This window comes from Falco rusticolus, chromosome 1, assembly GCF_015220075.1.
Source record: "Falco rusticolus isolate bFalRus1 chromosome 1, bFalRus1.pri, whole genome shotgun sequence".
Taxonomy (NCBI): Eukaryota; Metazoa; Chordata; class Aves; order Falconiformes; family Falconidae; genus Falco; species Falco rusticolus.
The window spans coordinates 86,785,252-86,797,651 of record NC_051187.1 but is presented as its reverse complement, the minus strand read 5'-3'; the positions used below and the strand labels follow the sequence as shown (position 1 = coordinate 86,797,651).

Sequence of the window (12,400 nt, the reverse complement as noted above, 5' to 3'; positions counted from 1 at the left end):
CTTGTTTTCAGTGTTTTAAGCACGGTTGCTCTCTTAATACAGAAGTCGAAGTCAGGGTTGGTCAAGGTGCTATAATCCAGAGAACTTACTGTACTGGTAGGTGAATGGAAGTGATGTATGGGAAATCATTACTGCCCTATCTAATAATATGAGTAAGTGGAATAACTGTAAAGAAGTAGTTTAAGAAAATTCCAGTCAGTGTTGCATTTTTAATGAAGTGGGTGGTGGGAAACCTTGTAAATGCAGGAATTATTCAGATGCAAGTTTCCCTTAAGAATAAATATGTTTTTGACTAGTGTTCTCATATGCATCATCTTAGTACTTGGAAGAAGGTACTGCGAACTGTTAGGTTAAACTAGCTTAGCCTATATTTACATTACGCTTACAGCGAGAATTGGCTGGTGCATAGGACGAGTAATTTTGGAATCTGCTGCTTTTCTTTCTTGTCTCAGAAAACTGATCTTTCCCTTTTACTTGCACCAGTTGATGCTGTTCTTTGCTATTAGCACAATTCCATAGAATCATAGAATGGTTTGGGTTGGAAGGGGCCTTAAACATCATCTAGTCCAACCCTCTGCCATGGGCAGGGACACCTTCTACCAGACCAGGTTGCTCCAAGCCCTGTCCAACCTGGCCTCGAGCATTTCCAGGGATGGGGCATCTACAGCTTCTCTGGGCAACCTGTGCCAGTGCTTCATGACCCTCATAGGGAAGATTTCTTCCTAAATCTTCTAAATTTCTTCTAACCTAAATCTCTGCTCTTCCAGTGTAAAGCCATTCCCCCTTGTCCTATCACTGCAGGCCCCTGTAAAAAGCCCCCCTCCAGCTTTCTTGTAGCCCCTTTAGGCACTGGGAGGTGCTCTAAGGTCTCCTTGGAGCCCTGTCTTCTCCAGGCTGAACAACCCCGACTCTCTCAGCCTGTCTTCATAGGAGAGGTGCTCCAGCCTTCTGAGCATCTTCGTGGACTCCTCTGGACTGGCTCAACAGGTCGATGTTCTTCTTGTGTTGGGGGCCCCAAAGCTGGAGGTAGCGCTGTGTGTGTGTGTGTGTGGTGTCTCACCAGAGCAGAGTAGAGGTGCAGAATCACTTTCCTCGACCTGCTAGTTGAAAGATTGCTAGTTTGAAAAACTTCATGAAATGATTTATTTGAAAGATGTAGGCAAAAATTTGCACCTATATCAAAGCCTTACTTGAGATGAGTCTCTGAAGCATCCAGAACACTTGCATCTGGTCAATTCTTTTGTAACCAGCATGAAACAATATTTCTGAATTCATACTTAAGGACGACTGGTAGCATGGGCAGTGTGCTGCAAGTCTGTTTGTGTGGCTTAAACCTGAATCTGTGACATTCTTCATGGTGTATTTCACAGAATTGTGTTTAAAATATTTTTCAGTTAATGGATGTCAGTGTTGATTTGTGGAAGACATACAGCAAGATGGATCCTGTTTCCTTGGAGGACTTGCTCTTTGAGGTAATGCAGGTTAAATACTCTGAATCAACTACTAGTCTGTTAGTTTAGCCCCAGAGCAAAATTGTGATTTTGTTTATTTTTAATAGTGCTTATGGAGTTAATCTACTGGCTCCGCATACTGTTGTTTACAGGCTCTTTCCTTTCCTCAAATCTACCACAGAAGTCTACAAAACATTAAAACAGCTTGTCTTGGATTCCTTGAATTTCTTAATTTGCCTGAAATTCTCCTAAAGGTTTTTGTAAATGGTGTGACTGTTCTTCAGGCCATATGACTGTGTACAAAGTGCAGAAAGTTGGTCTGTTTGTGTGTGTTAATCCTCCTTTTGCAGCAAGGGGGGAAAAAAATTCCACTTCAATTTACAGCCATTCCAGGAAAAACTGCTTTCAGAACTGCTTTGTAACCACTTTAAGTGGGTAACAGTGACACTCAGTGGCTGCCCTGAAGCTTTGTGGAATATAGACATACAGTGTAAAGTGATTCCTCATTTTAATACGATGGGCTGATCTCAGTGTTAGAGAAGAAAACAATGTTATTAGTATATATTATTTTGTTAATTTTTCATCACGTTCTAGCTTGGCAGCAAAGTGAGCTTTCAGTATGTAGTAAGTTCAGTAGTAAGTATCTTTTATTAATAAAATACTGGTAGTTCACACCAATTTGGTTGTTTAATCAACTGCTGTAATGAAAATCAAAATGTCATAACAGTTTACAAGGTTGTCAGTCTTAGTCACACTCTGATACTTCACTTCCCCCATCCTGTACAAGTAAGGTTAATGTCTGGGACTTTTCTTGTACCTGGTAAGTCTACCCTGAAACAGACTTACTTATCCTAGTTTGGAGTTTTAAACTAGAAAGTTGTTGTTAAATTGAATTCAGGTTTTCTGAATAAAATTTATAAATGCGGTTTTCATACAACTCTGCTTTTATAGAAATTGGTTATTTAAAAAATGATTTTTTTTTTCTCCATGAGGATGAAGTTAAGAGCGTTTGAAGCTGGTATGTATTAGCAAAAAAAGTATATCTTTTTTGTTAATACAACTTTGATTTCAAAACCTTCTGATTTGAACTTGACCTGGGATGTAAAAGAATGTTCTGTACAAAATATTGCCATGTGCCAAAAAACTGACAAAAGCAATTCCTAGCCTTTAGCTTCTATGAAAAGCTTATTTGAGACTACAGTATTCTCCAATGATACTTTCTGCATCTAAATGTAAACCTTCATTTTTAACCTCTAATACAGGCTTTATTAGTGTTTTGGAAGGCTTGTAAGGTTTCATCAACATTCATTCTCTAAATTTCATTCATTGCTGCATTAATGAAGTGGCTGAAATAAAATACTGTATAGTGCTTAGACCACTGCTAAAGTCATAGTTCTGGTTTTGCCTGTTACATATATGTGAAAAACTACACTTCCTAAAATCAGGATGTCTCTTGTCTTCCAAGTTAGTATGTGACAAGTAACTGCAAGTAATCTTGAAGTATTTTAAAATTGCCTAGTTATGTAAGGTTCCTGCTTTGTCAGTGTGACACACTATTTTCTTTTTATTGATTCTCTGGTTTTTTTTAAGATTAATTTGAATGCACCACTTAACTGTAGTCATCTTCCTTTTTTATTCTGCTTCAGTAAGGTGTTACTAGTGTTTCCTTTTCCACTTAACTTTTTGTTTTCACAAATGCAGATAAAAGAAAGGATTGCCTGCTGCTTGTATACCACGAGTTTTCCAAATTCCCCACCTTGTTCCTCATTTTCTGTCCGTAAGCTTATTTAACATCAGATACAAATTACTGCAGAACCATATATAGATTTCAAAACTGAAAATTACACCTGTCCAAGTGTTTTATTTTGGAAATTTTATGGGAAACATGAGATTTGAGTTATGAGTGATCTCAAAACAGTGTACTTGGGTTAAAAACAGGGCGGGGCTCTGGTCCTTTTCCCTCTCCTGCCTCTTGGCTCTCAAAGAAACCAAAAACCCAACCCACCAAAAAAAACCACACACCCAAAAAAGACCCCCTAAAATGCAGCAGAAGGTCCTTACCTTCTAAATGATGTTTATTTTCTTGTATTTAAGTGTTTCATTGTGCAGGCCATTTTCTATACTGCGTAGTGAAATGTAGTCTACGTTGTTCTGAAGTAATTTGTGTTCATTTAGTACAATCTGTGACTTACTTTTTTCTGTGATGTAACACCTGCCTTACTAAGTAATGTTGAATATTTTTCTTCTAGGATTTAATGATTTTTGAACACCAGTGGACCAACTTTTTTGCTAATTTTGATACTGAAATTCCCTTCATTCTGGAACTATCGGAATCTCAGGCGGGGGAGGTATGCCTGCTTCTGTAATACTTTGAAATGCTAGCATCATCCATGCAGAAGTAGTTATTATTCAGCATTGTTTGTTTGTTTTCCTTTCTCTCTACCCCATCTCACCTTTGATGTTTGAGGAGTAGAAACGCATTTTTAAGTTCACCACCCACCTTACCTCTACCCATATTATGATGGCTTAGGACTGCCTGGTGTAATTCAGTCAAGTGTTCACTGATAGTTGAACTTAGCTGTTTTATGCCTGCGCAAAAGATCTCCATTTGTAGGTAGATTGACTTCCATTTTAGTGGAAGCTTTGGTATGTGCACTTCCTAACAAGCTGAGGTTGCATGTGTCAAATCTCAAACATAACTGATGGTAACATACAACATGGGTGAAAGTAGTGCAGTGTTTTTTCATAGTGGTTGTTGCTTTTTAAACATATATGAGACTTAATGGTGTTTGGGTTTGTTTATGGAGGTTGGAAGTAGTTCTTGAGGGTTCAGGATTTTTTTCTGAGAAGGATAATTCAGGTTTATTTTTAATGATAGTGAGGACATATCATGCTTTCTGTTCATTTGCTTGTTAATTTTTTTTTTTTTAATTATTCTTCACAGCCTTTCAGAAGTTACTTCAGTCATGGAATGATCTCAAGCCATATAACAGATAACAGGTATTGCTCATTATTCCCTGTAAAATTGTGGTGTCACTAGTAACTTAATACGTTTTTTCCGTACCTCTGATGTCATAATGTTTATAATTCTTTTTGGGACCATCTCAGCATATCACATCTTATCTTTGCATATTTAAAAAAAATACGCAAAGGCACTTCTAGGAAGGATAAGCTGAATTTTCGTGGGATTTAATGGTGTAGTTATTAAATATACAATGTCAACATGTTTGAAACCATCCACCTTCTAACATGTTGAACATAATTCTAACATGATCAATTCCTTCATGGTCAGAGATCTAAACAAACTCATGAACTCATTACACAGGACAACTATGTTTGAAAATGTTGGTCCTATTTATGTGATACTCAAAACCAACTAAAAATGAAGGTTGAATAAGTTGATGTCCTTTTGTGCGTCACAACACACACAAGACAAATGCTTAAAGCAGGGCAGTTAAAACCCCAAAATATTAGCCAATATGAGCTGGGAAATACAGGTCAGATTTATTTCATGTCAGCATATAATTTTATCTGAGAGAGGAACTGGTTTGTTGTATGTCACAAAACCAAGCATTCTGCTGTTCTGAGCTAAACAAAGGTTGCTTAGCTACTTGAATGTCTCTGCAGATTCTTTATTTGGAGTTAAACGGTGGAGTTCAATGTCCTTTATTGTTTTCAGCATCCTATGTTGTTTGCATTTAAATAATGAAAAGAAAAACCTTGACCTCTCCAGCTGAGTCTTGGGCCCAAAGCCAGAACTAAAACCAAAATAGTTTTGTTTAATTCCAGTGTAGTCATTTCAGGGTTTTTCAAGATGGTAAACTTTAAGCTAGTCAGCTTTTCAAGGCAATTTACTTTAAAAAAAGAGGAATAAAAACCTTCTAATACCATTTGGGAAACAACCTTGAGATATGATCTTGTATATGAAAGAAACTGTAGTCTTCTTAAGTCAAGTAGTTTTTCTTTGGAACTTGGTCTTTTCAATGAGAAGCTTTCTGCAGCTGTAGTAATATTTTTTTTTTTTCTTCCTACTCTTTTAGTAAGGAATTCAATAGTTGGTCTGTCAGACTTGAAAGCTTTGATTTCATTTATTGTTTTGTGTTTTCTTCAAGTATTTTGGTAGTGATACCCTCTTCTCTCTTCAGCCCTAGCCGACAGCCCTTTGTTCTGTTTGGTAGCCACTCAACTAAGGAAAACTTGAACTCTGGTAACTTTAATTTTCCATCAGAAGGACATCTTGTTCGAAACACTGGCCTTGGTGGAAGCACTGCTAAGCATATGGTAAGGCTTTTAAGTAGTTATCTGATACTTTGAAGCAGCATATATTTTTTTCATATATTTTTTGTGCCCTTAAAATGCTTACCTTCTATGAGTTAAATGCCCAATTCTTAACATATAAACCCCCATATGTTACCTTAATAATCAGTCAAAGGAATGCGTTTCCTTTTTCTTTCTCTAAGTCATACTGTACTGATTCTTTAATCAGGGACTGCTGAATGTGTTAAATGTTTTTTCCCCTGTAGAAAGGTAACTTTATAAACTAATTGTGGTGCTGCAAATGTGTGGGGTGGGGGAGAGGGAATTTTTGTGGGGATGTTTGTCCTAGCCATAAAGGGAAAATCTTCCTGATGATGCATATGATATACTTAACTCTGACACTCAGATTTTATTTTAATCAGAGTTGTTTAGCCATTTCTTAAAAAGAAATGGGAAGACACTTTTTTTTGATAATGACTTTGCAAGTAGATGCAGGATACTTGTGTATTCAAATTTCAGCGTATGCTTCAGCAACTGAACAGTTCATGAAACTGAAAATTTTTCTGGTGTTCAAAGAATGTTAAGATTAAGTTGTAAGATTAACTTGTTTCCATTTTCAAGTAAAAGCTTAGTTTTAAAACATATGATGAGGTCGATGGCTTGTTGCACCGCCGTGCAGGGGACGTAACTGGGGAAGCGACCCCAGGGAATTCAGATCCTCTGGCTGGCTGGGCTTGGGTGATCAAGAAGGTAACTCGCAGCGAAGGAGGAGAGGTAGTGTGCAGATTGCGTTGTGTAGTTCTCCCTGCAAGCCAATTTCTATGGGCTCTGGGAGTGTCTGTCAGTCATGCGAGTCCAGAGTCTGTGCTGCTGAGGAGATGGATGTGGTTGAGTACAGGTCATCGTGGCGTGAACGTATGATTGAGGGAATGAGTTTATGATCTTGTCATGACAACATTTCATGCGTAGATGCTTTAGGGATGGATGGACGGACGTGGGTATTCTGGACTCTTTGCATGTGTCAGAAGCCTGAGAAAGGATTGTTTTAGCATCCCAGTGAAATCTCATCCTCCATTTGCTGCTCTGTCTAACCATATTTCTGTAAAAACACTTCCAATGTTGTTCCCCTCCCCCCCCCCCCTTGTTAACATTCCCATTAAGACCATTTGAAATCTTTCAAAATGCAAGTACAATTTTATTCTGATGTACTTGCTCTATCTGTTGTCCTCAGATTCTGACATTGTTCTTAAACAGGTGGTTTATTTACAGGTACAGGTGATACTGTTTTAATAGGGTGTCATGAAAATAGTAAATAAGACCAAGTGCAAGCGTAGTTATGGGAACCTGACACACTTTCCTCTTCATGAAAAGAGCAGTTGACATAGGAAATTGAAAACACATGCTTAACGCTTATGGAAGTCAGAGCTCATCTCCTTTCCAAAGTCTTTCAACCATTCAGGTCAAGTCAAAAGTGAAATATACCTTTGAAAACGTAAGTTGCTTTTCTAAAATCCAGGTAAGTGTGTTGTACACTTCCTGTAGTATGTCAATGGTTAGAAGACTTAAGGGGAACTTAGCTTATTGTTAATTATTGCACCAATGTTTTTTACTAAGGTCTTTTTGTATCTTATTAATACTGACAACTAGGTAGTGCAGTGTGTATCTCCAAAGGGACCTCTGGCTTGTTCAAGGACCTATTTTTTTGGGACCACTCATACTCCTTTCCTGGGTAAGTATATTAAAAATCCCAAGTAGTAATTTAAGACAGTTATTCCCTTTGAAAATTTTAAATTTCTAGCGATTAAAAGATGGCTTTGATTCTTTCATGAGCGTTAGTCCATGGAGTAGTAGGTGCTGTGTGGTTCCACAGCCAGTACATGAAATCATGACAGAACATTGTTCTGTTACACATCCTACCTTCATATGCAAAAATCTGTCAGTTCTGAGTGTGCAGGCCTTTTAAAATGGATAAACATTGAAGTCCACATTCCATACAGATTGGTAGAGAAACAGTCCCCAAAAATACAGTAATTTGAAGTGATACTGGTCAGATAAGCCTGATTATTATTTTTTTTTTTTAAAATGAAATAATTGACGACTTCTAAAAGGATGGAGAAAATTCTTTGACTTTTATCCTTTATTCTCTGGTTTGGGTCTAATATAGCGTGTTATAATAGCTGTCTTCCCTAACAAAAACCTGCCATGTGAAGTTTTTAAACAACAATTTTCTTACCCATTTTAAATGGCTGTATGAGTCTATGGATAAAGGCAGTCTCCTTAGGGTTACTATATATCTTGAAACCATATCCAGCTCAGAAAGCATTTGAAGAAAGGTGGTTGGAAGCTTGCAAAGTGGAAAGAATTATGGCATGTTTGATCTATTTGTGGTTTTTCCTGGGCATCCAGGAAAGGCCACTTTGAGAGACAGGATACCGTGTGAGTGGCATCTTTGTTCTGACCCAATGCAGCTGTTTTTGGGAGATGCAGGTTTTAGTCTTGGCTGTAGTATGTACGGGCTGTACTGATACAAGTTAATATCTGCTTTGTTCTTTAGTAAATCTGCAAAGAAACGGCAGTTATACAAAATACTGCATAAATGTCATGTGAGATACGTAGCAGAAATGTTATGCCCAAGAAGTTCTGCATAAACACTTCTGAAAAGTGCTTAAAATTTTTGTTTTTAATACAGGAAATGACAATGAGATGCACAAGCAAGCTGAACAAGTGTAAGCTGTCAACTTTTTATTTTTCCTTAACTCTTCACACTTCCTACCGTGTGGCAGTATGTCAAAACTGCTTTTAGTCAGCAGTGGCTGTTGGCATTTGCAGAGCTACATTTTCATATTGAATAACGTGAATGTGACAAGGTTTCTAAGGCAAATCGCTCGTTGAGGTTTTCAGTGAGCCAAACTATGAATTGTTCGTGTGACGTCCCTTCTGCTGTATAGCAAAGCATGAAAGGAAATGTTAGTAAATTTTGCTTAAATTGCAATAAAACTTTTATCTTAACACTTATTGGAATTGCTTTAGAATGCACTTCATATACACTGAGAAGGAAACGATCTATAACTGAGTGGGAGCATGTTTCACAGAAGTGAAAGTAATTTTTACACTAGTTTGATTAAGCTAAACCACGTGTAGGATTTATAATGGTTAGTGAAAACGCCAACAGGGAACACTCAAACTTGCGAAGAAGTTTTGCTCTGTTAGAGGATAGATAAAAGTTAACTTCTGATTAGTTTTTTTTTTCCAATAAGCTACAAAACTTCCACATATTTTGACCTTCACAAAATAAGACTGTTTATTTATGTTGATGTCCACTTCTATGCATGTTGTAGATACTTGTCAAGCTTTAAGAACATGGTAGATCATCTGCTTTGGTACTGCTCTCAATCTTGATAAACCAGACCTTTCCTCAGAGGTTTTGTCCTCCTTGCTAGTTAGGATGATTTGGGAGCCTGTTCCTGCTTCTGCAGCAGAGCAGTTTGCAAGCCTGCATGACATATTAGCAAGATATTAGAGATGTGTCAAAGGGAGCTGGTAGTGGTGTCCTTTCATGCTTAGTATTGTTGGCTTTTGGTAATTGTGATATGGTTTTCAAAGGCATAAGAGTGAGGTTACTAGACTAAGCAACATGTTTTTAATTTTTTATACTAATGTTAACTTTGACAGGTAATTTTGCTTAGGTATATGTTCCACCCAAGCATACAGAATATTTCTTGTCCTGCTTCTGAAAGACTTCTTACTAAATACACTTCTAACAGATGGCTAGAGAAGTTCTAAGCGAAGCAGGGGTTAGCTGATAGAGGCAGTATTTTTTATGAGAATTTCTTTTTCTTGGAAACATCCCTGTATTGGATAAAATAACCTAGTTTCAACAGTAGCAGCAAAACTAGCTTTTCTAACAAACCTGACCTCATGATTCGGGAATTAGTTTGCAGTTGAGTCCTGTAACAGGTCCTTATATTTGTCAATATTTTCCAATGAAATAAAAAATGGAAAAATATGTCATGAGCACTATTTAGTCCAAATTTGGTGGTATTTAGGAAGCAGAACTGCAACCTGGAGTACATATACTGTATAACTTTAAGTATCCCTGGGGTTTTGGGGTTTTGGGGTAAGTATCCTTGTTGTGTTTTGGGTTTTTTTTTGTGGGTTTTGTTGTTGTTGTTTTTTTAAGAAAATGCCATTTTCTGTTTTTGCATTGTTAGTCTTAAGATTTTTAAATGGGAAGAAAAGTAAGGTAACAATAGTGTATTAATGTAAAAGCACAGCCCACTGTGAGGTGTTTTCTTGCATATATATATGAATTTGAGTGACAATAGGAATCGTTACAAAGTTAGGAAGAATTACATGTATTTCCTGTAGCAAGTGTGTACTGAAAATGTAAGTTAAATGCATGTGTTAGTACATGAAATTACTTTTTGAGGGTTTTTTCCTATGTAGTAAGTTAAATTTTAAAATTTCTTACTGGTATTGGGGATGAAGTTCAAAGCCAAGCATTGCTGCATTTTGAGATTCCTCCATGTTGAGCCATGTTTGGGAGATTCAGATTTTTTTTTCCATCCTTCAGGAATGCTTTGCATTTGGCTTAAATGCTGTATCTTCCTCTTTTCTCCCCCTCTTTCCTCCCTCAACATCTAGCAGTTGCAGAGGAGTAATGAGAGGAGTTAACTTTTGGGGAATTAAGATTGTTTTGTCGATCTGCTTATCTTTTTGTTCCAGTTTAGCTGGAAGACAGAAGCTCATGTTTCTTAGTTGGACACAGGTGGGGTTTGGTGGTTGTGGGGCTTTTTTTCAATAGTTTGGGAGCTATAAATATTTCAGTAGCTGTAAGTTGCTGCTGGCTTCACCTAATCTTTGTGTATTTCTGCACAATTCTTTCAATTCCCTTTTAAGAAGGGAACCAGTCTAAGCTGTGATGTGGATGTGCTCAAAAGATTGTGGTGACTGGTTTGTTTTAATATCTTACTTTGACTTGTTCTGGAGCTTGTTAAGCAATCTCTGTAGTTAGTTCACTCTGGTTTCCAGTTTCGCTCTTGCAGAACACGGGGCCGCCATTCTATTCTTGTTGGAATATTTAGGATGTGATCCTCAACACAACTGCAGCAAAAGTCAACAATAAAACTTTTTTTTTCCCCTTGACTGATGAAAGCAGGGATACCTTTGTGCCAAGAAGTTTTTTCCCCAAGACGTTCTGTAATTCAAGCAATTTACTTGCTCTAATTAATTTTTTAAAACTGAAGGGTTAAGTATAAAGCTATTTCTATGCTTATTTGAACAAGAACCCCTTCCACATGAGGGAGTTGTGTTATGAGAGGAAAACCTGCTCCTTTAAACAGAGGAGGAAGAAAATTCTATCTGTCTAGTAAATGTTGTGTTTGTATTTCTCTTCAGTATGCTGTTGTCGCAAATATATACTGCTGTTGTAGAGGCTGTGCTTGCTGGCATTGAGTGCTATGCTAAAACTTCCACTGAATCCAAGGTAAATGAAGCACTGATTATGTACACTGTAATTGTTGATTTGGATTGCCTGCAATATAAGACTACATGCAAACCAAAATAATAACAATAAAAAATATTTTAGTCAACTGCATAACATCAATGAAGTTAATACTGTGGCCTCCAACCAGTCTTTCTGAATTCTGTTTAAAAAAAAGAGAAATTTCAGAGTATATCTAATCTTACCCATCTATGATTGTTTTTCCATCTTTCATGAATTTTCCTAACCTTATAATAAGGAAAAATCAGATATGTGAAAGGAGCAATTTTTAGCCTGGTGCATCAGTGTGTTATTGTTTAGTGTATGGTCTTTTGTCTGTCTTACGGGTGCTCTTGTAGTTGCTGGGATTTGGAAGTATGGGAAAAGACAGTTAATTCTCAATTTTTATTTTTCAGGCGAAGGAGGTAGCAGAGCAGGTGCTGATGTCTGTGTTAGATACACTTCATTTAACACAACTTAAAACTGCATTACGGTATGCATTTTCAAATACTTATTGATTGATGTATTATGTCAACATATTAGCTTCTTTTGGGGAAAAAAATGTGTCAAATGTTAATTTTAAACAACTTGCATGACTGCCGAATTGAATTCGTTGTGAAATTTTGGAGACTTTTAAACTAAAAAAAAAATATCCGTTTTTCTTTTCCTGCTTTTTTTAGTCACTTCAGCAGTTATTTTGCTTTAAATCTATTATTGCTGACTTTTTACATTTAGAAGTATAATAGACATTTTTCACCAGTGCAATTTCTGTTCTACAGGTCCAAAATCTCTTTTCAAATTCAGGCTGTGAATAATCATGGAAGGTTTGTGTCACTTACACTTCTTGTTATTACTTATTGGTTTTAATACAGTAAAAAGTTTATTTTTCGTATCTTGGAACTTCTGGGAAATAATTGTATTTGATTATTTCAGACAGGATGTACTAAATGTTTTTGTGTATGAGACATTTAAGGATTTCCTATCTGTAATTCTGTGGAATCTTAAATATTTAAAAAAACCGAAAACAACTGGGCAGACCAATTTTATTAACTGTTAATGAGTAGAAGCAGCATGAGTCCATTAAGAGTTTCCTTTTAAAACCATGCTTTTAACTTAGTTGATATCACAACGTTGTGTTTTTTCATCCCCATGCTGTCTAATTGACTGAAATGGCCTACACAAATAAGAATTTATTTTAAAAAACAATAGC

At 36.7% G+C, this 12,400-nt stretch overlaps 1 protein-coding gene across 3 annotated transcripts in view; it reads left to right on the top strand.

The window, feature by feature from the left end:
• The window catches only part of C1H20orf194 (chromosome 1 C20orf194 homolog), a 79,339-nt gene that overhangs the window by 25,463 nt on the left and 41,476 nt on the right, over positions 1–12,400 (top strand). For all 3 annotated transcript variants that reach the window (XM_037387951.1, XM_037387961.1, XM_037387970.1), the window contains 9 exons: positions 1,395–1,472; positions 3,701–3,799; positions 4,396–4,451; positions 5,597–5,732; positions 7,356–7,437; positions 8,398–8,434; positions 11,106–11,193; positions 11,607–11,683; positions 11,970–12,014. In XM_037387951.1, the coding sequence (XP_037243848.1) occupies positions 1,395–1,472; positions 3,701–3,799; positions 4,396–4,451; positions 5,597–5,732; positions 7,356–7,437; positions 8,398–8,434; positions 11,106–11,193; positions 11,607–11,683; positions 11,970–12,014 (698 nt within the window). The remainder of the gene's footprint in view (positions 1–1,394; positions 1,473–3,700; positions 3,800–4,395; positions 4,452–5,596; positions 5,733–7,355; positions 7,438–8,397; positions 8,435–11,105; positions 11,194–11,606; positions 11,684–11,969; positions 12,015–12,400) is intronic.